General features: G+C 47.8%; 1 protein-coding gene and 1 long non-coding RNA gene across 8 annotated transcripts in view; both read left to right on the top strand.

The window, feature by feature from the left end:
* FRMD4A (FERM domain containing 4A) overlaps nucleotides 1-26,068 on the top strand; it is a 355,878-nt gene that overhangs the window by 182,611 nt on the left and 147,199 nt on the right. For 2 of the 7 annotated variants that reach the window (XM_035334208.1, XM_035334217.1), the window contains exon 1: nucleotides 2,808-3,410. The exons of the other annotated variants lie outside the window; for them this stretch is intronic. In XM_035334208.1, coding sequence (XP_035190099.1) covers nucleotides 3,252-3,410 — 159 coding nt within the window. In that variant the 5' untranslated portion in view covers nucleotides 2,808-3,251. Of the gene's footprint in view, nucleotides 1-2,807; nucleotides 3,411-26,068 lie in introns of those variants that run through there. 7 annotated transcript variants of the gene reach the window in all.
* Nucleotides 4,098-21,712, top strand: LOC118171306. Its single transcript, XR_004753151.1, has 3 exons — nucleotides 4,098-4,109; nucleotides 17,372-17,381; nucleotides 20,693-21,712. It is a non-coding gene; the product is annotated as an uncharacterized LOC118171306 (long non-coding RNA).

Raw genomic sequence — 26,068 nt, 5'->3', positions numbered from 1 at the left:
CAGTAAAACGTGGGAGGTTTCATAGTAAATGTTTTGCCTGACATTTTCTCAGAGACAGCGGGAAATAATCAGTGCATAATTAGAGAGGCTGCGTTGGGAAGACCTGCAAATATCTATAGATCTATGTAGAGTGCAAAGGACCATTTTTTTCCTAACTGAACTGAGAAAAGGTGAAAGTAACTGTGTTTTACAGAAATGTAAGATGATTTTACAGAAGGGACTTAGTGCGTACTCCAGCAGAAGAGCCGAATCATTGCGTCTCGTTCTTTTATTACTTTTCTCACTTCTGATGCTCCCTGTAGCAAGGACTTTTTCTGGCCTCTTTGGATACACATTTGCACCTTCTCCTATGTGCTTCCAGAAAATAATTTCATCACAAAGCTACCTTATTTTGCTGGATCTACAATAAGACAGCTTGCACCCTCCTGGGGGGCGATTCCCAGGACTAATTTCCTCCTCAGGGTCCAGAGCTGCTGGGGTCTGGAGGGGACAGGTCTGCCTTTGCCTGAGAAACCTCCAGGGCTGCAGTTCCCTCGGAAGCTGCTAGCTGGGCCAGGCAATCTGTATTCAGGCAGCTTTTGCCCCCTCAAAAATAGTATGTGTCTAATCAGCAGGAAAACCTCTGCAGGAAACCAAACAATCTGCTCTAATCATGGAGGTAAATCTACACATTCAGATGCTCGCTGGGCCTCCTATAGACTCAAGTGACTCCTAAGGAGCCTGCTCCAGTCTATCAGTTAAATAAATATGTAGGGAAAGTGTTTTCTGAAAGTCTGATTATGTCATCAGCAGACTGAAAGTGCTCCTTCAGAGCTGCCTTCATCTGTTGAGTAATTACCAAGCTGGGACAGGGGGGCAAAAGTCTCCTTTCGAACACAGAGAAAGACCAAATGCACATGTGGAGCAGCTAATTTTAAACCTGTGGCATATCCTCCATTTCCCCTCCTCTCCCCCTTGCAGAATACCAGAGGGGTTAGATCACATCCCAGAGCAATCACTCGCGATGGTTTCTTCCCCCTTCTGTTTTCCTTTATCAAACACATTTCTTTCTTTTCCTCTCTTGTGCTCCCAGGCAGAGATCTTATACGCTAGGCTGTAGCCTGGAGCAAATATTGTCTTGTCAAGTTATATAAAAAATATCTTTCTTCCAAATGAGGCTTTATAGTTCCTGGTCCCTTGTCTACCTCGCTACAAATGGAAGCAGTGTGTTACCCAGTTTACAGCCAGGCAAAGAAATCATCAAGAGGATGAGCAAGGAGGAACTAGGAGCAGAGGCTGGACACCAGGAAAACAAACACATGGGGTCAGAGGGAGGAGGAAAGAAAATAACACTTTGCAGGATAAATAGCATCTAATAAGGTTGAAAGAAATATATATTTTTTTTTTTTATGATTCCACTCTAAAAGTGGTGCACTGAAGAAGCAATTATGTTGAAAATGTGAATTTGGCAGCTGTATTTTCCTGGCCCTTCACCTCCCTGTCAATGGGCTGATGAGCATCCTCACGTTGTGGTTGTGATGCACCGCTCGCTTCATGCCCTCCAGATCAAACCATGGTTGGGGTCAGCCCGGGACAAAGCTATGGAAAACCAGACAGAAAGGAATGTCCCTGCTCCTTCCCCATCCAGGGAGTTAAATCAGAGAAACTATAGAGGCTTTGAGGAAGTGGTAGCTTCTCAGCTCTGTTATATGAGAACCCAGCATCTGATGTTTTAGGGGCTCATTGCTTGCAGGTCCCTCAAAATTTCAGCTCCAAGTGGGGTTGTCCCAAGATAGTCCTCTAAAAAAATCCTCCATGTAGGCAATCCCCATCTGGCTCCTTGCAAGTCCTTTTCCAGCACAATTCCTTACAGGGAGAGTGAAACAAGTGAAAAAAAAAAAGACAGACAGCTGCCTCCAAGCTTGCTGATTTGTTCTGTGGTTTGGTAAAAACAATTCCACCTCAGTTTCCCCACCTGATTATTAAACCTTAGCAGAAGGAGCATAGGAGAAGGAGCAGAAGAATTTAGTAAAAAAAAAAAAAAAAAAAAAAAAAAAAAAGTTGCAATTTAACCACATGGATTTTATGGTGATTTAATTGGACTGCAAAGCCCTGGTGCTGATAAATTATTTTTGCCCTCACCCAACCAGTTCCCCCCGTGATTACAGATGCTAGCAGCATGAAGTCCCCACCCAGAACTCTGGGTTCCTGCAGGGAGGCAGGCAGGGAGCTGATCTCCTCCCAACACCTGTTTTAGGAAGGGATGTCAGATGTGGCTCCTTGCATTCATAGGCTGAAAAGAGCACTTTGGTGCCCAGCTCAGATGGGGAGAACTGAATGACATTCTCCTGTGCTTGCTCGGGTGAGACCCACCCTTACTAATTCAAGCTTGGCAAGGGTTAAAAATATTTCCCCAGCAGCTGAATCAGACTGATTTAAAATGGATATTGTTTAATCCATGCAAGTTTCCAAGATATCATCCCTTGGGTAAATAGGGTGGTTTTCAGACAGTTACATAAGTCTCACATGAAGACCAAGTATCCTTCTGGGTCCAAAACGTGTAAAAGCTCCAAAAGAGACATTTGGGTGGAAAAAAGACCGGATTGTAACCGCGCAATGGCTGGTCAACGTGCAAAACAAAAGGATGAAACGTTGCATGTGGCAAAGCTGTCTTCTCAGCTGTTGTTTGGGAGTGGTTGAAAGAGTTAAGCCCCATTCTGGAATGTCTTGGGAATGTTGGCAGAGGGAGAGCGAGCGGCTTTTTTCCTCCCTCTGGATGGAGTCCCAGCGCTGAGCTTTCAAAGTGATGACTTTGGATCCGAGTTTGCTTCTTGGTTCTGCAGCGGAGAGCTGGGAGGTGATGCAGTGCATCCAAGAAGCCCTCCGCGAGGGATGTGCGATTGCCTCCCGAAGTCAGGAGGGGTGTTTTTGCCTCTTCCCTGCTCGCCCCTGGGTGCAGCAGAACTCGCCTTGAGAAGACACAGGCAGGGATAAACCACATCCTGAAGGGTGTGTGCAAAGGGAGAAAGGCACATCCCCAGTTTATTTTGGCTGCTGCTTTTTTTGTTGTCGGGTTTGGTTTGGTGGTTTTGTTTTTTGGGGGGGAGTTTTTTTTGTTTTGTTTTGTTTTTGCTTTTTTCCTTTTTCTTTTACTTCTCCTCCTTTGATGGAAATGGCAGTGACTTTTTAACCTTGCAGTCCATAAAGGCGCCTGGGGACTAGCCGATCGCCCCCGAGCAGGGAGACGCGGGCATTTCGCACGGGGAGCTGGCATGGCTGCCGTGCTCTTTGGCTTTGAGGATCTGCTCTACAGCTGGGACAGCCTGGTGTGGAGCCTGACGTCCCGGGCTCTGAGGACTTGCCGCTTTGGAAACCTGAGGGTCCTGCAGCTCATGCTGAAGCCATGGTGCATTTCCAGAGCCGTTTATCAGGTAGGGTTATAAACCACCAGGCCAGACCTTCAGGTCCTGGTGCAGCAGCAGGGAAACCTCCTGGAGAGCCACACGGGGTCCAGTCTTGCTCCTACCACCCGCTGTGGGTCCCACTGCAGGTGGTGGGGCAGAGATCTAAAGTGGGGGAGAAACACAGGATTTGGGGATGGTGGTGGGGCTCCCGAGGCTGAACACTGGTCCCAACTCTCCTTCCCATAGCATGGTGGGGAATAATGGGAATTAAAGCTCACTCTGCTCTGTCCCCTGTCCTTGTGAAGCTTTATACCTGTAAGTATGGCCAGCCTTACCTGTGCTGTGTCCTCGAGCTGTCCCCGTGCTGGCACAAAAGTAATTTATAACTTGCATGGAGGAAAGGACACCTCGAGACACGTAACCTGCTGGTAGAAAATGGTCAGGCGCGGTTGGTTTTAAGCTGCAGAGGCACTGGTTGTCCCTAAGTGACTTGTGCAATGCCTTCCGACTGCTCAGTCTGGCAAGCCTGAGGCATCTGATTGCCCAAACCTTTTGTTTTATCCCGTAAATGTGTTACGAGGCATGGAGGCTGCCTCTGAGCAGGGGACACGGAGCTTTGGGGCTGGCTGATCTGCAGAGCTGCGCTAACAGCTCTAATAAATTGTGTTTGTTACTGGGACCGACTAAACTGGGTTAAATCCTCTGCGTTAACGTCATGGTGAAGATGTTGGAACTGGATGCCAAGTTGAGGAGCAACTTTTATTCCAGTCCGTAGGTGAGCCCAGGTTAAAATGTTGCTGTAAGCCAACCGGTATCCAGCTCGTCTGCTTTTTTAATCAGACAACCAAGGCTAGACGTTTATTCTGCTGCAGGGACAAACCCATTACAATATTTATCGGCTTCACTGGTTTGGCTAATGCTGGACGTTGGATTGACTGATGATGGGTGTTTGCATTTGGAAAAGGCATTTTCTGCTACTCCTATTTGCGTAGTGTTTCGCTTTTCCTGTGCTTTGGAAGTCTCCATGTGTGAAGCCAAGTTATACAGAAGAGGTCAGATTAAGAGCCTGTAGAAATTGTGTGTGTTGCATAGAGGGAAACCAAGGGAAAGCTTAGAGTAATTTCAGCAAGGTTTGAACCAGCTTCAAATCGCGCTTTGGTTTCTGCTGACTTCAAGAATAGATTTTATGGCTGCCTTTGGAGTTCAGCAGGCATGGGCAGTGTGTTTATTCTAAGTATTCATTTATCCCAGAAGATGCCTGCAGCCAATAACACAAACCCATTGCCCAGAAGGACCCCTCATCCCACTGATAGCCCTGGTGGCACTGAGTGCACCTTGACACCACCCTGGGAGGTGTCAGGTGATGGCTCAGTGTGAACCAAGCTGCCCACATGGCCATGGGAAGGGGAAGCAAGGCTGAATCTCCCTTTACCCTCTACCCATGTAAAACCATCCCGAAAAACTGAATAGCCATGAGATGCATTGAGACTCAGACTATGAATCACCTACCCCAGCTAAAGACCAGGGGGATGCTGCTGCCCATGGAAGTGTGACAACTCTCCTGGGATCAATGGTCTGTTACCTGGTTTACCCTGATGTGCACTGAGCACATGCACAAGGGCACTGTTTGCATTACAACATGCACTTCTTTATCTGCCCTCCATGGCATTATATCATGTCCATGGCGTGTCATCCCCCTTCCCTAGAGCCACCAGGAGAATGGGACTGGCAAGGATGCCTCCCCTCCCACCCCATGGCCATCGATGCAGCCTGACACTCACAAGACAGGGTGGGACACAAACTGGCTTGAGTGGTTGCCGATTTCTCAGACAGAACTGGTGAGCATCTGCAGAAGCTCATTAAAACCATGCCACCTTATTTGCTTGAGGTTATTTGCTTATCACCCATGAGCTTCCAGCTTGGAGAGGGCCAGAAATGGTGGGCCAGGTACTGGGAGATTGCTGCTGGGTGGGGTGTTGCTTGGGAAAGGCATCTCATAGCTGCTCTCCACAGCCAGACAGCAGCAATGGTATTAGCAGTGACCAGCATGAGCTGATAACAGGCTCTGAATCTCTGTATGTTAATCCTAACAGCATTTCCTCCCGCAGCCAGCATCCTCCTGCTTAAATGCTGATGGAGTATTTTAGTGGAGTGTTGCTGGGACAGAGAGCCTGACAGTTTAATAACTTCCTACCCAGACACATTGTTTGGTGTTTAGATGAACAAATAATCTCTTGACTGTGCTAGTTTTGTTGCTGCGATATATTAATCCCTGGTGCTACTGCATCTTGAGAGAGGAGCGTAGATCAGCTGTAGGACCTCTGCCTGGCACCAGAACTGAAACAGCCCTAAAAGTAAATGTTAGATAACCTTGTAAAATTGAGCTAAACATTCTCATACACCTATATATATATATATATATATAAATTTCTTTTATGTTTTCTTCTTTGATCTAATCTTCTCCCACTGACACTGTGCTTCTGGACACCTGTGGGCTCAGCCCTGCTGAGGCTGACTTGGGGGGTGTCAGTACAGCATAAAACATTTTTCTCATTGTTTCTCCTTACTTCTTAGAGAGCAGGTAGGAGCAGGTGACAGGGAAATGTGTTTGTGTAATCATGTGGATGTGAGCCTTGCAACCAGGCATGGATTTGCCTGGTCCAAGGGGTCTGAGCAGGGCGAGGTGCTTGGCTTTGCCCAACAGCATCAGTCTGGTTCCTGGCAGCTTCCTCAGTGCCTTTCTGTCCCGATGGAGATCTGTGGGTGTCTGCATCACCGCCTGTCCATGCAGAGCCTGTACCTTCTCCACCTTCGTGACACCTGGATTCACTTCATGGCCCTGGGAGGACATCTGTGTAGGTTCCCACCAGAGTGTGGGATATTTCTCCTGAATGGCGTCAGAACCCAGGGTGCCCAAATTCACCCTAACAAAATTTCTACCTTCTCCAAACAGAGAAAACCCAGAGGTCTTACAGTCACTGCCCACCTCTGGGCACCATTTCCCTTTACTCCTGACAAGTGAGACTTTGCTTTCTTGGCTTTTGGGAATTCAGTGGCAATGCACTAGCAGAGTTAGGTGGAACAGCAATTTGGGGTGATGCTGGGTGTGCTGATCAGGACCCCATCCTGTCCACTGCAGATTCCAACCTTCAGATCCATACTGGTGTGGCAATCACAAGTCTGCAGTTGCTCAGGCTGTGAGCAGTAGTTATAAGAGAGACTGAACAATCAAAAATTCTTCCTTCGTTCTTCAAACTGGATTTGGCTTTTGGAGATGCTGAGTAAAGCCATTTGTCATTGTCTTTAAGTGATGCTGTGGTGCTCAGGACACCTGAGAACTAGAGGCCTTTGGTATCTACTTGCTCTATGTCAGCTGTGCTGAACGCTTGCTATATTTTAATTGTGTTCTGTGATCCACCACGTGGCTTTCCGACTGCGTGATTGCAACCCATTGAGGAAAGATTAGCAAAGAATAAACTTCCAGCCGAAGCTTTCAGTTGTGCAAGATGCCACTGAGCTGCTGGCTGTATTTTTACCCTGGCTGCTCTGACCTACAAAAAATGTCCCTGTGAATGAACACAGCGCTGGCTGCTGCGGAAACACTGCCCTTTTAGGAGCTGCTGGGGGAGGGCTGCCTTATTGCAGGGTAGGCAGTCAGCTCTGGATTTTAACTTCCTGAAGATATTTCACTATTTATTTAATCTCCAAATCCATCAACAAATGTTTTAGCTTCCCGGCTCTGCCTGTGCAGTGTCAAAGAACATTAAGCAGACCGGGACCTACATCTTCAGTAGAAATGTGTTTATGTGACTGTCTGCTCTAAATCCCACCAACTGCTCCCACCGAGTCCCAGGCAGGAGGCAGAGCAGCCTCTGGAGGAGCTGCAGGACCAAACCTCGCAGCCGTTTAATTCCTGCACACTGTAGTGCACTGCTTTTTATTCACCAACCACTTTGCAAAGGCATTAAATAGCATCATGTCTATTTCACTGCCCTAGAAACTGAGGCAGAGGTGGCCCAAATGACTCGCTGGGGGCTACAGACAGGAGAGCAGAATTGCCTTCAACACCTCATTGCTCCCCGTATATCCGCGTACAGGTAATGGGATTAAGGAGGGAGCCGGCCTGTAGCATCTGGGGCTTGAATGTTAAACCTGAAATGAAGAGTGAGAGACTGCTTTTGCCATGCTAGCAGGAGGATAAAGGGCCAAGGAGTGATGGAGAAAGATCTGCAGGAACAAATAGAGAAGCCAAGGTCCCTTGGGGCCATCTGGGGGCTCTGGGCACCCCAGTGCCAGGAGGAGGGTTGCTGCAAGGCAAGATCAGCTGGCAGCTCCCAGCTCCCTAGCTGGTTTCCAGCTATATCAATCACCCAAGACTCCCATCCCCTTAGCACCAAGGGTGCTTTTGCAGTGCTTGAACACATTGTTACTCCTCTTGGACCAGAGATGGCAGGTATCAAAGCCCAGAAGATGGTTTTCGTGGTTTCTGCCTTTCTCCACCAGCAGAAGAGGGCCAGGTTGTCTGCCACCATCCTTCCCCCCACAGATGCACTCGGCCACATCAGCCTCCAACCCCCATTGCTCTTGGGCCTGATGTTCAGATAACTCAGTCTCTTTATTCACCAGCCCCAAACCATAATTTTATTTTCCCTGCGGAGGACACATCAACAGAAGTTGAAAGCTTGAGAGAGGCTCACTCAGAGGCCCTGGTTTGGAAAGGAGGTGTAGGACATGATGAGGTGTAGGACACCGCCTCCCCATTCATGGAGAGGCGTAGTAGACCTGAAGGGAGCAGGGAATAAACCCATTTGCTTTGGCATCTTGCTGAAGTCACGGCAGAATGGCAAGCACGCTTGAGCCTTCTGGTGAGCAGCCAGCTGTTGGGAGATGTTGTGCTTCAGCCCCAAACCCTTCTGCCCTTTCTCTGGGAACTGGCTATCAGGAATGGGGTCTTTCTTCTCATCAGGGAACGATCTGGGAAATTCATTCTTGCCTCACTATCGTTTCTCATCCTGCTTGCCTTGGAGACATCTTACTGTGTCTATGAATAGTGAGGGACTCAGGAGTAAAAGCAGCTTTTTGCAAGCCTGCCATGCCGCTGTAAATGGCTCTGCAAATCAATGCTGGGCAGCAGAGAGGAAGGAAAGGGCTGGAATGTTAAACACATCTTTTCAGATTGGTAAAACTTCCAGGTTTTGATTTATAGCTTCATTGCCAAGTAGATTAATGTGGAATTCAAACACAACCAGCTCTTTGCTTTCCTTTCAGGCCTGACATATTAGCATGTCCCATTAATCTAGTCAGCCCTGAGCACAATGAAGGCTGAGGAAACGGGGGATTAGGTGCGTGAGAGTGTTGGGTGGGCAGCAGAAAAGGCCAGCAAAATCCACAAATGAGCAACTAAAACCTTATCCCGGTCTCAGCATGCAGCTGAGGCTATCAGGAGCAGCTCCCTTGAAGCCAGCAAACCCAAATCCTTTCTCCTCTTGCTCCAAGCAGAGGGTTTTTCAATGGGTTAGTTGGGTTTTGAGCTCTTTGCTGGAGGATGCTCTGTCCTCGGGGCAACGCAATGCTCCAGGGAATCCTCCAGGAGGATTCAGGCTCCCAAAAGCCACCCCTTGAGGTATCACAACTGGGTCAGGCCCCTCCGAGCTTGCAGCCTGCTTAATTCTCACTTTTAGTAGGAGGCAACAGTGAGTTTTTCTTTCCTCTATTACTTTGCTGAGCTAGTCCATGGGCTCTGAGGCTGCCCTTGAGAAGTCTCAAACTTTATTGCTACATATTTAAGCATTTATGAGACTTGAACTGCTTCCCTTAAAAGAAAGCAACAATGGCAACCGACACTAATCACAAAAAAAAAAAAAAAAAAAAAAAAAGAGGAAAAAGCCCTCTGTCCAAAAGCCGCAGAGCTGCAGAAGGGGCTAATGAGCCTCACATGTTTCCGAAAGCTGCTCGGGAGCTTTTGGCTCACAGAGTTTCTCACCCCATCTTCGTTACAGGCAGAAGCAAAGAGGGTCAGGCAGGCAGGGGAGGGGAAAGAAAATGCAAATATTAAAATTCATCTTAGCCAGAGAACGTATCCAAAGAGGCAGGGAAAAAAGAAATCAGCCTGTAGAGGAAACCTGAGTTGGGCATGAGTGTTAAACACCCCCTGGGCACACCAAGTCAGCCTGTCTGGGGCTGGTATCTGTCCCACATCATTCAAGGGAGCAATAGGAGCCCAGTCCAGGTGAAACGAGGGGGATACGTGGGATGTCCTGCCCAGGGATGAGGTATGGAGATAAAAGTGTTTGTGAAGCTCACCGGAGGAACACAAAGGATCTTGCACATCTGGAAGTTAGGAGCCTTTTGCCCCCCGGATAGTCACAAACTCTCAGCAGCTCGTGCTGTCTCATCTTTCCTTCTGCTCTTCAAGGCAGCTGTGGGTCAAGGCAATGGCTGCAGGGATCTCCTGGAGGGCAGGGACGGGACGCCAGGGGTTTGCTGGGCAGTGCTCGAGTCTGAGTCATTAAATCGCCTTGGGGTGGCTGTGGGAGGAGAGTGAATGGTCAAGCCTCATGACTGATGTCTTTTTCTCACGCACACACACAAAAAAATAAAAATAAAAAATAGCAGTCTCTTAAATCAGGAGGAGTATTGGGTGTCCTTTTGGTCCAGCATAGATTTTCCCAACCTGTGCCTCTGTCAGAAACATTCAATCTCCAGCATGAGTCTGTTCCTGGGAGAGGAGCCTGGCTGCCCGGGGTTATGAACACAGACATAGTCTTTCAGGGTGCTAATTGTAGCCCACTAATAAATGGGTTAAGATTGCCAATTCAGCTTGCAGAGGCCACAGCCAAGCTGCAGACACAAGTGATGTGAATTATTTCCAGCCAGGGATGGGTTTGAATCTGACCCAAAGCTGAGCTCTCTTGAAGTCCACCACCAATGATATGGGGGTTCCTGCCCCTGGCTTTGCTTTTGGCTTTGAGGGGTGAAAACTCCTCTCTCCACAAGGAATACAAGCCTTCTCAAATGGAGAAGATCCCCAGGGAGGATCCTCTGCTTAGAAAAAAAAAAAAAATGCACCTACCAGCAAGGCAAGGGGAATATTGCATTTGCAGTATTCCGAGGCATAACTAATTTCTGCTCAGTATTTTGAACCACGAGATGGGAAGCATCTCATGCTGATTTAGTTACCAAAAATTAGGCATTTCAGAGTGCCCCGAAAAACCCCTTTGGTAAGAGCTTTGCCTTCCCCAGAGACATGTTTCTGAACAATTCAGTCCTCTGAAACAACTGAGACCAGTGGGGAGTTTTCCTGTAGAATTTTTGTTCGATTCAACCCCTTCACTGTGTTTTTCCCCCAAAGAAAGAAACACGAAGAAAGAAATCCACCCTGAGTTTGGGAGTCAGGGTAGCCCCAGGATGGGTCCGGTCCCAAACCAAAAGGTTTCTATTTGTTTCTCCTCCTGTGCAAACTGAAATCATCATGGGAAAAGCCTGCCTTTTCCTTCTCATTGCAAAATGCCTTCGTTGCTCCACCAAAGGCTCAGCTCAGTGGATGAAATTTCTTTTGGACGTTCTCAGGGAGCAAAGATGGAGCCAGTTTGTGCCATTAATGCGATCCTGTACAGCATCCAACTGTTTGGAGAAAACAGCTGCTCTTAGGCATGGCACTTTGGGGAAAAAAAAAAAAAAAGGAACAGAGCAAAGACTTTTAATGCCATTGCAGTATCAGGAGGCTCTGAAGTCAGGGTATGTCCTGCTTCCCTCCCCCTGCCTCCCTCTCCCCCAGGTTGGGCCAAGGAAGATATTAACCCTGCCTGCCTTTGACACAAGCAAGTGGCTACAGCGAGTCTTTTACCAACAATTACTTCTGTAGTTTAAGTGTAAAAAGCCATTTTTAGTGTCTGCTCATTTTGATTAATCTCTGATGTTTTTTATTTAAACCTACTACGCACTGCATGTGTTCACGTGGGCTCTCCTAGGAGAGTTGTCCTTTTCCTAAATTGGAAGCTTATGGAGCCGAGCTGGAGGGAAATAATCACCGGTCTTCAAACTCTGCCTTTTTTTGTTACTCCTCTTTCAGTTTGGGAGGTATTTTTTTTAACAACGTGACTCCAGTTTTGCCAAAACAGCTGACAAAGCGTACTGGGGGGCTGCTCCCATCCCCAGTCCCAACGAAGAGCTCCACAGGGCAGCCAGAGCGAAGTCTCAAATGCAGAAAGTTATCCAAGGTCAAATTCCTCCGTGTTGTGAACTTCCTTCTGGCACCCCAATGGGGGCTCAGTGTCTGTCCGGCACCTGGCAGGAGCTGGATGATGTCTGCAGCATTGCACAACCTGCAAGCGCTGCTGCGTGCGAACACTTGTGCCGCGTGGGAGCCTTCGGCCCCCGGCACTCGTGGCTGCTGGCAGCTCTCATAAAGCTGCGGGAGGGCAGGAATGTGGGTTTTACAGCCCCTGCAAACCCGCTTTGCTCCACTTCCATGGGGCCTGGTGTCAACCCCTGTGTGCTTAAGGGGTTTGTACAGTCACTTCCATCCTGGTGAAATAACAGCTCGTGTGATGGAGAGCGAGCTGCTTGCAGGCTGAGAATTCTTGTGTTGCTGTAAGTGACTGTACTTGGGCTGAACTCCACTTTTGCTTTCTTTTCTAACATTTTTCTAATGGTCTTTAGGGCCCCACAGGGGCCTAGAGAGTCAGGCAGGTCATCGTGCATGGAGTCACAGCTGGGACAGCAACCCCGAGAGTCAGCAGGAGCAGCGGCTGGGCTCGGCTTTGCAAAACCTCAGGCAATCAGTTAAGGATTTTGCAAAACCAGCCTGCAAACGAGGAACGGATTGTGCCAGGCAAAGCATATTACAGCAGCCATTGGGATGAGGAGGTAGGGAAGAAGGAAGGGGTATACACAGCACGGGGGTTGGATAGTTTCTAATTAAGGAGAGAACAGAGTCACTGTTCATGTTGGAAAAAGAGAAGTTCTGGGAAGTGTGCTGCATCGCATATTCTCAGGCATTCATCATCTGAAATGTCTCTTAATTGCCACTATTATATCACATCACAAACATTCCTGTAATTTCTCAGTCACAGCCTCCTACAAAGGGATCCTTTCATTCAAGCCATTTTTGCAGAAATCTTTTCCCCTCGGACCCCGGTCCTGTAACACGCTCAGAGCAGGAATCTGGAAGTGGGATTTTTTTCCCCTCTTTTTTTCCTAAACACCAGATGTTGCTTTGCAGACAATACGTTTCAAGCAAGAAGCGTGTCCCATTTTCAACCTCTTTCCTCTTTGTCCCAAGATAATCAGCTCTTAACAGCTCCTCTTCCTCTCATGGTAAAAGCTGCAATGTAAATCGTCAGGAGGTTTGTAGTGTCAGGAGCCAGCTGAGTCCCGCTAACTCAGGCCCAGGCTCCCTGACACGGGGCTGCCTTCAGCATTTGGCTCAGCCGACAGACAGCATTTATCACGCAGCCTCCCCGGCTCGCTTCCTAGCTCCTGGCTCCACTTTCAGAAACTTTCACATTTCTGGGGGCTGCATTTTCCCACCATTTAGTAAAGCGCCGGATTTTTTCCTCCCAGAAAATACGCTTACGTGTTAAAGGCCAAGGACCTTTGAAAATATCAGTAGTTGAGCAGCCTAAATATAGCACAGAGCTGAAATCCTGAATTCCTGCGAAGGAGCCAGTGTCAACAGCACTCGTCTGTGGGACCGGGGGGCTTGCTGCTGCCCGGGGCTTTTCTGTGTGTTATCATCACAGCGCCTGGATGTCCCAGCAGGAGCAAGGAGCCATTCCTGTAGATGTCCTGGCCAAAGCCCTTCATGTCTAAGGGCTTCGTTATTCCCAGGTGTCTGCTCCAGCAAAGGGCACGCAGCTTCAGAGCCACCCAGAATTGAAGGCACTGCCCTCCTGTTGACTTGCACCTATGTGTAGTGAGGGGGTTGTTGGGTGGCTGGGTGTGCAAAGCCCTGGGCTCAAGGGCTGCTGCTGACTTTGACAAGGAGTGATAATGATAAGCCATACAGACAAACCTCATCACGAGCACCAAACCAGGCAGGAGTGCTTAAGCCTTGACCCATCACTCAGTTGGAGCTTTGGCTCCAAGGAGTTGTCCACCTCCATCCCCTGACTGAAGACTGTCCTTCCCAGCCACACCACTTCATAACAGCAAAACTGCTCACGTGTTTATCTGTGGGTACTTTAACAAGCACAAAATTGTTCGCTTGACTCACTTCATCTTACAATTGGTACAAAAAAAAAAAAAAAGATCATAAGTGACCCATCTGTCCTGCACAGGTCTGGGATTGCCCCATCCCACTCTGCCTTCAGCCTGTGCCAGCATCCATCATTTATTAATGCAAACGGGTGAGGCCTTATCCATGAGGTGGCGGAGGAGAGATCGCCCTTAGAGCTTCCTCTCCTCCTTGTGTCAGTCTTGGGAGGGTTGGGAGCAACTGAGACCTGGCCAGGAAAATGCAGCAGGGAATACAGCACACACAGTGCTGAAGTGGCTCGCTGATGCTTGAGGGTTGGCAGAGCTAATTTTTGTCGGAGCTGATAACCATTGGTTTACCTCACCCCTTTTCATTTCACAAACCTGACTCTCAGTGGATCTCATTATCCTGGAAGCTGTCTGAGAGCCTCCCCATCCTCTAACAGGGCTCCAGACACCTTGCAGGTCTCCAGGGATTCATTGCTAGTAATACAGCCCAACCATAATATTTCTCAGCAGTACATTTGCTCCTGTGTCCTGAAAGTTTGCTGTGTTTTAGGAATGAGTGCATCAGGATGGCTTCCTGGGATTTTCTCCCAAGGTTTTTTTGAAGGAAAGGTCTTCTCCAAAGCTTTCTGTTCACAGTCCCTCTTTCACTATTTGCTTTGGTGATGTAACGAGAGCACCTGGTGTAAGCAGACTCCTGTCTCAGTAGCTGGTATGAGACCTGGACAGGGGGATAGACCCAAAGTATTGACTGTCTTTTGACCTTGAAGAGCTCCACTGCCCTAGAAATACCGTGTACCTGCCTTCTTACAGATTCAGCCCAACTTGCTTCCCTCCCATCTGCTGCTTCTTCCCTTCTTTTTGAGTACTTTTTGCTCTTGCCCAGAATTGCACCCCTCTACCCACCCTACCTCCTGTTCATAAGCAAATCAAAGTGCATTGCTTTGCAATTTTATTGCAATTTGCATTTTTAAAGATGACATTGCTCCCAGCTCCTCCGAGGCAAAAGCCAAACGCCGCTTAGGATGCCAAGCGCTGCTTCACACGTCCATGGTGCGCCGTAGGAGAGGGTGCAGCTGATGGAGCATTGTGCTCCGGCAGCTGCGGAGCACACGACCCTTTGAAGAAGATTCCCATCTTAGTCATCACTGCCCTAAATTGGATCACACATAATACACTTTCTTTTTACATCAAAATACCCAGAAAGTCTTCATGCAAATTGAAATGCCCTCAGAAATAATAATAATAATAACCTGAAATGATTTTGCTGGGTTGTTTGGCAGTTTGGGAAATCTGCAGAATCACAAATAATTTGACAGCTTTGTAGCCATGAAAATAAAGGGAATTTTAAATTAGTAGCGTCACAGCAGTGGGAAGTCTGCAGACAGGCTGGGACAAAGCTGGACCTGAGATCAGCACTTCTTCTGATGCTGTTTTGGATTGGACGAGTCTTTTGGGGAGCAGCTGGGAAGTGGTGGATAAGCTGCTTCATTTTGGAGGAAGAAGGGAAAATGCAGAAATGGACAATGTTTGTAGTCTGATGGGTGAGATGTGCCTTGGGTCTGTTGTCCTGGCCCAAAATGAGGATCCTGTCGGCTCTTCACCCAGCTTCACCGGGGGGCTGTAGGATCTTGGGATCTTGTATGGTCTTTGCCTCTTGCAGATCCGTGTTTCCTTCTCTTACTGTTCAGACCTGCTTTGGGAAGATCTGAGTTTATAACACAGTAAACTTTTATATCTGCTGCAATAAGCATAACAGATACCTTAATGTGAGACAGCACAGCTCCCATGGGCAGCACAGACTGTGTCACGGGCTCATGTCTTACAGGTGAGAGAGATTTCAACACCGTGGGTGGTAGAAGTGAAAGTTGCTGTATAGGGTGGAGACCATACATGTGGAAGCAGGATTAACAACTTTGGAAATGCACACACACCAAACATATATATATATAACAGAAGCATTACAACTCTTCTTGGTGTTCTCTTTGGCCTTCAGTCTCTTTCACCCACTTGTCCCTATGCTAGGCAAGGCTAGGGGATACAAATATTTCTGGTGGTGCTGGCTGGTGGCATGTAGCAGTTGCTGCTTGAAGCCTTTGAGAGGAGGAGTAAAGCTGTGTTGGCTAGCTTCCTTCCAGATCTGGGCACTGGGAGAGGCTCTGGACACCCATGGTGGCAGCAGGGAGAGGTGTAGGACAAGATGTGACACTGTGCTGAGGCAGCAATCAGCCCTGGGCTGCTCAGGCTCATGAGCACAAAGCATCAAAATCACCCTTTCCAGGTTCTTTTGAGCCCCTTTAATTTAATTTGGATTGTTTCCAGAAAGTTGAAGAAGCACAAACAAAATCCAACCAACCTCTCTCTTGCCCTTTCCCAGGTAGTGGTGGAACCGATAAAGATCTCTCAAACAGCTAAAGGTTTTGTTACAAAAAGATTCAAACATCTTTTTTTTTTTCCATCTTTTTCTTTCTCCCTTTTTCTCTTTCTCTTTTTCTTTTTTTTTTCTTTTCATTTTTCTTTTTTTGTTGTTTATTTTTATTTATTTTTATTTTTATTTATTTACTTAACTGTCCTTGGTTTGTTTGGATTTTCCTTTCCTTTCACAAGCCTGAGCATTTGGAGACAAAAGGTGTCACCAAAAGGCTCGGCAAGGCAGCATTACCCATGTGCCGTTTGACAGCACAGACTCAAGTCAGACACCAGCACTGCACGTTAGCTGAGTCAGAAGAGCTTTGTTGCCTTCAGCCTTCCTGTGTGGGAAGCACACGAGAGGACGTGGACAGGAGGCTCCCTCTCTCAAAGCACAACATTTACCAGCAAAACCTCTAGCAGCGAGGATGTGCAAACACAAGAAGAATTAGACGCAGGCACGAAGCCGCGATGCACAGTACCACCTAGTGACTGAGCACGGCTACGTAGGAACCCCGCTTTCAAAAAGCCTTTGCAAAATGAGGGGTCTGTGTCCCCACCCTGTCTTTAACCTTATTTCCCTTCCAGTTTCCCCACACTACTGCTTTCTGTGGGCCAAGGCACAGCGCTGTTTGGGCAGCCCTGATTTTTTCCTGCTTTTTCTGGCTTCCTTCTTGGGAGGAGGTCTCAGGTTGGGCGAGATGGGGCTCCCAGTCCTGCAGGCAGTCCTGTTTTCATTGCCCTTTGGGGTGTTCAGGTTTAGCTCAAATCCCCTGCTGAATCATGCGGGAAGAATTTAGCAGTGCATTGTGCAGAGGGGATAGGAAAAAACGCAAGGTCCAGTGAGTAACACAGCCTTTCAGGGCATCCCAAAGAAATAAATGCCAAGGCCTTGTTCCACTCGCAGTAACAATGTGAAAGAGCAGCCTGACGGGCTCAGCTCAAGAGAGGGCTTGTAACCTTTCCCATTAATTTCTTTTCAAAGAATTGCTTATTGAAGGCTAAGCTGTTTTCTATAAGCCTTAGGGGCTGAGTGTGTGTCTTTGTCCTGTTTTATTATTATCACTGCTCCTCTTCCTTAGTCTCTCTTTTAAGAGAAAGCTGTTACTGTACATTGCTGGCATTTGTCTCTCTCCCCAGCTATCTGAGATGAGCCCAGCACTGAGATGGGAATTCTGTCACCTTTTGGCAAAGCTGGGATTGCAAAAAGCACAGTGAATAAATCCACATCTGTGGGATTTCCCTTTACTGATGTACTCACAGTCCAAGCTGCTGGCTTAAAATGGGTTTGATTCCTGCTCCTCGCTGGAGTCCCTTTACGTATATTCTGGAGTGGAAGCTAAAAGGCTTGGCTAGGTCTGTGCGTGTGGGTGCAGAGCTGGCTCGGTGGCTGGGGACGATCTGCAGCTCAGGGGAGGCAGCGAACCCTGCGAGCCCTCATGCCACCATCCCTCGAAGGAAAAGCAGCCCCAGTACACAGCTTGAATTGTGTCAAGACTTACAGCTGGGATGAAAGGAGCTGGGGCCGTGCGTGAACAGACAGGAGGGGATGTACACATCAGGTTTGGGTTGGGTTAGGGTTGGGGACAGCATTAGTGTTGGCCTTGAGGTTGTGGTAGTGTTCCCTTCCTCTCACCCAGGGAAAGCTCTCCCAGGGAAAGGACACTCAGGCCTCTCCTGGACCTTGGCTAGAAGCTTCACCACTGATAGGCAGCCCCTTACTTGCAAACAAGCATTCAGTACTTGTACGCCAGGCAAGCCGAGGTGGATCTCAGAGTTTAGATGGGTGTCACTTCCCTGACTTCGTCAGAGATCCTCTGCTAAACCCTGGCTGGGAATGCCAATACTGTGTGTCATTCAGTCACTAAAATCTGCTAAATCACCTGAGTACAGAGAAATAGCATATTTGGTGTGGTCTCCAGCAGGTTTCTTCCCCAGATGTTGTCCTGAGACAAAACACACGGCCACCGAGCACACCGATCCCATCTGGAACACCTCCTCACACCCAGCCAAGGGATGAGGCCATCTCACTCATGTGGCTATCCCATGCTAAATAGAGCTTTTCCAGCAAGATTTCTTCTTGGGTTTTTATCCTCCTTGAGCTTACTTCTCCCTGAAGTTTTTTGCTTTCCCACAAACCCTGGTGCTACATCTGGCCCCGGTGTGCGGCAGCCCCGACGAGGCTCCAGCGGCTGAGTGAGCAGGGCCCTTCTCACTAAGTCACCAGGAAACCCAAAGGCTGCAAAGGCTAACAGTGCAGTGGGGACACGATTGTGTCATCGCAAGACCTGCTCCTCCCAGGCACCAGGAAAACTCAGCCTGAATGCTGCCTAGGCGAGTTGCTCCTCTAAGAACGGGTTTTCCACGCCGCAGCTCTCCAGAAGTGGCTTTTTCTCTTTTTACTTCTTTCTGCCATGCATGGTGGTTGATCTTGCTGAGGGAGACAAGTGTCCATGGAGATACATTAGGAATTTCTTTCCCATCTGGGTTGTTTCAGCCACAGCGGGCTGTATCCATCCCATTCCCCTTGCAGGGCTGAAATAAGTCGATGGAAAGGACATTGGGATGGAAATGGGAAAGGTTAAAAGGGTGAATTCTGTCTGTGGTGGCACTGGGCTAAATGCGCGTTACAGCAGTGGGTTTGCAGTGGGCTGAGGGAGAACTGGGTCAGGTCAGCTGCTTCCATGGGAAGTGGGAACAGGCACCAGGGTGAGGAGCAGAGCAGAGTCAGCACTCCCCACACTTTCTTCCCACGTTACAATGGATGTTGTGTTGCACAATGTCATTTACTTCAGTCCCAAAATTCATCTAGTGGTTCTGCCCATTGCGGTCTCTTCTGGCTCTAGGGTTTGTGGCTTGGACCCATGCAAGCTTGCAAGCTCCCTTTGACCTAGGGCACTCACTAATTCCCATCTCCCAGCATGGAGCAAGTCCCGCCCAGGAAGGAGGTGAGTGGGGTCCTGAGCCCCCAGCCCCATGAGCACACTCCTGCCAATGACCCAGGGCAGCAGCCCAGGACCTGGGGAGAAGCCAGCCCACCCCCAGCTGTTGCCTTGTTACTCTCTGACATGGAAACTTCAAACTTTGAGGCTTTCACATCACCTGGAAATATGCTGCAGGCTGCAATCCAGCAGAGGGTCCTCAGATCTGGAAGCACCTTTTTATCTGCACATCACCATTTTGCAGGGGCTTTGTCTAGACTCAGTTCATACATCACAGCTTTGCAAAGACTCTCCTAGTTTTGCATTAGAAGGAAAGCAACATAGGGTGGGTGTTGCAATTATCTCCAAAAGCCTGGGAGATGCTAAAATCTTTCACACCAATGCTGATTAAGACCTGGACGTGATAGGCCATCCCATTTTGAGGAAGTTTCTCATGTTTTAACATTTTGGATTCTGTTCTGGTTCTGAATGAAACCCCCTAGTTGTGCAATTCCTCGTGGCAGGAAAATTGTGCTCACTGTGCCTGAAGACGGGGAGGATGGGTTTTAGTGGAACAAAGACCAAATCAAGCCTTCTTCTTAAGGTTTCTCGTTAAAATAGAAATAAAATAAAAGAAATAAAATAAAATAAAATAAATAAAATAAAATAAAATAAATAAAATAAAATAAAATAAAGTAAAATAAAATAAAGTAAAATATAGAAAAACAGAAATCCTGGGGAAAAAAAAAAAAAAGATCCTGGGATTTTTTTTCCCCAGACCTACAAATCTCATATGTTTTCCTGAAATGCAATGTTAACATGCAAAGCAACTCATATTAATCTCCATCCATTGCTGCAAGGCAAACTTTTCCCTTCCGTAAATTGCTAATTTCACCAGGATCTGACCTTGAATGCAGGAGCCAGTATAATATATGCTGATATGGGCAAACTGGCTAGGAGTCTCGAGCGAGCACATACCACGACAAGTCCTGCAGTCAAGAATTCATCAGCGTTATACTAGCAGAGGGTCTGACTTGCCGTGGTATTGGCACATGTGAAAATTAATCACATCCTGCAACAACGTTCACAGGATGCTTTTAATTTATTACTAATCCTGCACACTCTTTCAGCTGCTGAGCCACTGCCAGAGGGTATCGTAACGATGCAGCTGGCACCCCTGTTGGGATGGCCATCCCCATGGCCAACGTGACGTGTCGCTTCCGTTGTCCCCACTGATACCATTGCCTTTGCCACCTGAGCTGAAAAATTGAGCCCTGTAGCTGTGGTTTAAGGAAGCTCATTTCCTGTGTGGAGAATAAGAATAAATTATGTTTCTTTATAGAAGGGTAAGAATAAGGATATACACATTTATGTGAAGATAATATATAATCTGCATAGGCTGAAGGAGCACGTATAAAATCTAAAATATTTCAAAATATTCAAATCTGCAGAATAAAGCAGCTCTTGGCTCACGCTATGGGAATTTCTACCACCCAGCTCCCCCATGCCAGGTGTTCAGAGATGGAGATTGTGGAAAAGCTGGGCTCATTACAGGCACAGCAAAAAGAGGATAGATTCATGCTGTTCAGATCATTCTCCATGGAAGAGTCTGCTTTGTGCAGACCAAGAGAATCTAATTTTCATAGCAACTATGATGTGTTTGGTGGTTGGACCAGATGATGATGGTTGGACCAGATGATCTTGGAGGTATTTTCCAACCTTAATGATTCCGTGATTGTAAGATTTGCAAAGTTGAAGGTGAAATACAAGGTGAAGAGAGGGTCCTACTGAGCTCAAGGCTGGACCAGGAGACTTTACCCCACCAGGATGTATAGTCATGTAATGATTTGGGCATTGCTTTAATTTCCTCAAAATAAGAAATTCTGTGGTAGGACTGATTTAAGTTCACTTTGTCTGCAGTCTTGGATATTTAGATGTGAGCCTTTACCCACGTTTTCTATGCTGAGACTGCCTTCTCGTACAACCTTCACATCTCCTCCCCCCCTTGGTCACCAAAGCTGAGGAAAGGTGGTGCACAGCAGAAGACCCACACATCATCTGGCGATGCTTCTCCCTTAGTTCCTTAGTCCTGAGGGTAACCAAGAGGTGACAGGGATGGACAGCCTCTCCCTGAGCCAGGCATCTCCCTGGCAGGACCTCAGCAATGACACTGTTGTACTGGGGGAACCAAATGAAAAAGGCCTCACACATGGTCCCCTAAACCCTGGAAAGAGAGATGGGGTCTCCCACCCACTGCAGGGGAGACCAAAGTGATGGTGCTGGAGGAATCCCAGCCCCATTCTCCTTCTCTGCTGTCTTCTGGGTGCTCACCAGGAAGGACTTGTCCCCCATCACTGCCCATTTTGCATTACTCTCTTCCATTTAACAACATCTAGGGCAGGGAAGGAGCAGCCCTACACCTTCAAACAACCAAAACACAATCTGTTACAGCTGGGCAACTCCAGCCATCTCTGGTGCATGAGCGCTGGGGAAGCAGTGATGTACGTAAAGCACAGCAGCTTCAGGATTGCCTTCAGAATTGCTTTGACACAGCCAGCCATTGGTTTTCACTCAGATCCGTGCATCATTAGAGAAAAAAATACATCAGATTTACCCATTTACATATGCATAAAGATGAGAAAGTGGGAACAAGAAACAAACTGACACTCTTCTGGCAGCAAACTGAGTTGAATGTGTGTGTAAATCCAGGGAGGGAAGGTGGGTTCTGAGTTAGGGCATTGCTTCTTGTGCCGAGAATGCAGATCCCTGTCCAAGTAGGAAAAAAATAATAAAAATGATGATGATGATAATAATAATAATGAAAGCCAATTCCAACACTCAAAACAGTGTTGGGTCTCCCATCTCTGTAACTGCCTGGCAGACCATCCCAGAAGGAGCTGCCTCCAGGTCGGTGCAACCATGAGACTGGATTAGGGCAGAACTGAGACCTTCCAAATGAAAACCTACCAAGTTCAGCCGGAGTCCCACTTTCACCCCCCTCTTTCTTTTATAATTATCTGTGGATAATTATAAACCATAATTACATCATTATAATGATAAGCCAATTACAAGAGCGAGGCATCTTTTTGAAATCACGTAATAGGAAGAGAAGTGCACACGTTCCCCAAACTCGAGCTCCTGCAAAGCGTTTCTGACAGCCTCTCCCCCACCGACAGTCCCTTGCAGCCGTGGCACCGAGCACAACCACAGCCTCAGCATGGGTCATTACCTACGTGATGGCTGCATTTTGATTTTACTACACCGCATACCTCGGTCCAGCCAAGTGTAAAGGCACCAGATGTGGATCCCATGCGACGTGGCTGTGGGGCTGGGACTGCTCAAAGCATTTTGCAGGTGCCGGGCGATGGAGGGCACAGAGGTCCTGAGCATTTCCAAGGCAGGCAAACCTGCGCTGTGTGCTTTTGCCCAGAGCAGCAGGCATGGAGGCAAGCATGAGGTGGGCGATGCTCTCATTCCCATCATAGTGCGCACGCCTCAAGCACTTGGCTTTTTTCTTATTTACACATTAAATTGGGCAATCTTCAAAGGGAGGTGGCACCTTGAAGCTGACTTTGTCCCTAACCTGTGTGCTGAGCAATCAATTGGTCCTCTTGGCTTTCCTGAAGCCTGTCCCAATGCAAAGCAGTCTCAAGTGGTGTTTTTTGTTGTTGTTGTTGTTGTTGTTGTTGTTTTGGGAGTGATTCAAGGTGTAGCCCTTCTAGGAGGTATCATCCCTGCAGGATATGGGGATACCCCAAGGATGCTGCAAGGAGCAGCTGTGGAAGAACCTCCATGCATGCACAAATGTCCCTCTGCAGAGCACTGCGCGGTGGGGGCCAGGTTTGTGATATTTGCATCTCTTTAGGCTCCCCTGGCTGCAGATGAAGAAGGGGTTTGGGGAGGTCTGGCTCCCCGAGCTGCTCTCTAATTAACTCTGAATGCCACTTTTCACTCTGAGGCAACCGGCGGCCGCTGCAAATTGCACCGGGGTGAGCCACAACCTTCAGAAAACTATGAGCTATGGAAAAAAAAAGGAGCCGTGTTTGGCCATCCTTTGTCAAAATGCTAAGCAGCGGCAATGCCAAAGTTGGTAAATACTCTGTCAAAGGCCCGGGAGGCCACAAAGAGCATGTTTTAACAGTCGCCAGTACGAAATTTGCATCTGGCTAAGGTCCTGCTCTGCATGGGGAGCCACGTGAGCTCTTGGGGTTAGCATTGTGCTTTGAATGCATTTTTCACCCGGCCTGCTGGTTTCTAGGGATGCCATTATCAACGGAGGGCCCGGTTTTATTATTAAGTAGCAAATCAATCCAGCTCCGCCGAGCACAGTCCAATTATTGCTTGTAGTTACTGTAGGCTGAAGAAGTCATAAATAAATGAGCATGCTGGCGGTATTTAACATTTTGGTCCCGCCGTGAGCACCCAGCTCCTTGTGCATTGATCCTGCTGCAGATTGCATGGTTTTGGGGGGATTTCTGGTGGTCAGGAGGCAGGTGGCAGGGCTCTGTGCAGCCCCAGCCTGTTGCAGGGTGATCGGTGGTAAAGGCAGGCTGCTTTTTTCTTTTGTTTCCCAAGCGAGCTGGGGGCCGAGATAGGGCAGGGGCCTCTTCCTCCTCCTCTCTGCAGGAGCTGAGCTAAGCCCAGCTCATGTGTCAGCCGAGCAAGGAGCCCGGCAAAGCCCCGCCGTCTGCCCAGGGGACAGCTCTGAGCACTCTCCCCCCCTTACCACTATCCCCAAAGCACCCCAGCTGTTTGTTTTTGCTTTTCAAACATTTTAGGATTCAGGTTGTTCTGTGGAAATAAAGCATCGCGTGATACACAGGCACCTAGTTACTCATTACCTCGTTAGCACGATGATGTATGAGCAGCCACGCCATTAAAATGATGCTCGACTGCAATACAGGCACCGCTAAACGGACTCATTTAAAAAACTATTCCCCTACATCTGGCTTTCTTTTGTTGCATTTTTTCTTTCTTTCTTTTTTTTTTTCCGCCTTCTTTTTTCTCTCCCTTCCCTCCAGCTTTTCTCCTTCTGCTCATTGGGCTCATTTTGAATGCCCACCCTCAGGTGCCAGGGTTTGGGAGCTGTGGCCGAAGCAGCGTGCCCACACCGTGCTAACAGCAGCAGGGTGCTGCCTTTGGCACCCGAGCTCATGAGCGTTCAGCCGTAGGGTCAAATGAATCGCTCTTCGTAAGCGTTTTTTTATTATGATTATTATTCGCCGTTTCTGCCAGGGAGTGTATAAAAATGACATTTACAACCCTTCGCCATAATTTATGTCATTTTGTCCCTGGTCACTTGGTAATGTAGAAATCAGTTGTCTTCACTAGTTTAGCAAAAAAAAAAAAAAAAAAAAAAGTCAATTTTACATCAAAGTAGGTGGCAGATTCTCGTTTTTCTTTGTCATAGCAGCAAGCTGTCTCCAGCCGTCCAACAGTTTAAGGATTTTATTTTATTTTTTTTTTAGGGGGAGTAAAAAATGAGAGGGAAATGGGGTATTTCCTATGGATTGCCTTGTTTATTTGCTTGGGCTTTCTTGTTGCTTTGCAAGGGGAAATCAGCAGGAAAGGGAACTTCTAGTGAAAGCCATGAAAGGGAATGACTTCCAGATTTCCCTCCAGATATTTTGCACAGCCCTACATAAAATACTTGGAAACCTGCTATTAAAATCAGCTCCTCTAAAGGGTTGTGCTTTCCTGCCTTGAGACAAGCAGAATGGCCTTGACATTCGCCATCCTCCTTGTGGGGAAACTCAGCGGCCTTGTAACCTTCTCCTCATCCTCGTGGTGCCACGGAAAGCCACCAGGACAGAGACCAGCCAAGTCCTGGTGCCCAGAGCTTCTCCACCGTGGCTGCAGAGCAAAGCAGTGGCTGCTGCATGCTCCCCCAATTGCTCTGCAGCTACAAAGCATCAAAGTACAGAGCATGCTTTGCAAATATCCAGTGTATGGCCCTTAAATTAGAAACTTAAATATGAAATATCTTCATTTTTCTAGGTAGGATCTAACCACAAGGCCTACATTCAGAGGCCATAGGATTTCTTGACTCCACTGCCTAAGTGGGAGCAGAAAGCGGCAGGTTTCCATCAGGTGTATCAACGCCATATTTGCACTTTAATGAAGCCACAAAGATCTGCACCAGCCCAAAATCCAAATTTGTGTGCTCTTCCTAAAGGGTTTGTTGATTTTGGCCACATGCATTTGGAAGGACCCAGCCCAGCGTTGGTGGCTGTGTGTGACAGGGACGGTGATGCTGTAAGGCTCCGGGTGTGAGTGTGCCAGGACACACACTACGTGACCACCACTGGAAAAACACCTCTGCTCACCACCAATGATCACACTCAAGGTCTCGAGAGAGGCTACAATTATCCCCTGCCTCAAGCCCAGAGCAAATCAGCACTTTCCCAGTAATTGCAGTATAGTAACTATTGTAGATGTTGACTTTTTAATAGCAAACACTGCTCATGCATTAGATTTACAGTCAGGTTAGTTAGCTTTAGTGACTTGGGAATCAATTACTGTGCCGTACAACATGACCAAAGATTATAGGGTAGCCTGTGTAATAATTTATACTGCCATCTAGGAGTGAAACTGTAACTTCGTCGTCTCACATGGACAGACACTCTGTTTGTGCAGCAATAACTCCAGTAATGATAATAATAGCCGTAAAGAGGAAGGAGGAGGAAAACGGTGATTACAATTTAGGGGAAGACCTGTGCACAAATAGGGCACTGGGAGGCATAGGCAGCTTTTTCCCTTTAAATTAGTTCTCAGAGAGACAATACCGGCAGCATTTTTTTAATGGGTAAGTTTTCCCAATTCAATAATCTTGGGTTGACAAGCTAGGCTGGGCTGTCCCCATCCTTTGGTCTCTGGTCTGGGCTCGCAGCAGTGGTCCTGCATTGCTCAAGGCTTGTCTTGGGTTTCTGGCCCAAATTTGGGCTACATTTTGGATTGAATGTGAGTCATTCCTTGGGATGCCATCTCTCTGTGCTTGTGCCTGGCTCAGGGGCCGGTGCCCCGGCATCAGTAGCAGCCCCAGCATGCTCATCATGTCCTGGGGCGGATCCCATTAATTTACCAGCATTGCAATCATATTGCTTGCTGGTGTGGTGTGGGATGCAGAGCATGGAGGGTGCTCTGTAAGTTTTC

The sequence above is a fragment of the Oxyura jamaicensis genome, chromosome 1, assembly GCF_011077185.1.
Source record: "Oxyura jamaicensis isolate SHBP4307 breed ruddy duck chromosome 1, BPBGC_Ojam_1.0, whole genome shotgun sequence".
In the NCBI taxonomy this organism is placed as follows: Eukaryota; Metazoa; Chordata; class Aves; order Anseriformes; family Anatidae; genus Oxyura; species Oxyura jamaicensis.
The sequence above is the reverse complement of the archived record's forward strand: the minus strand, read 5'-3'. Positions and strand labels throughout refer to the sequence as shown.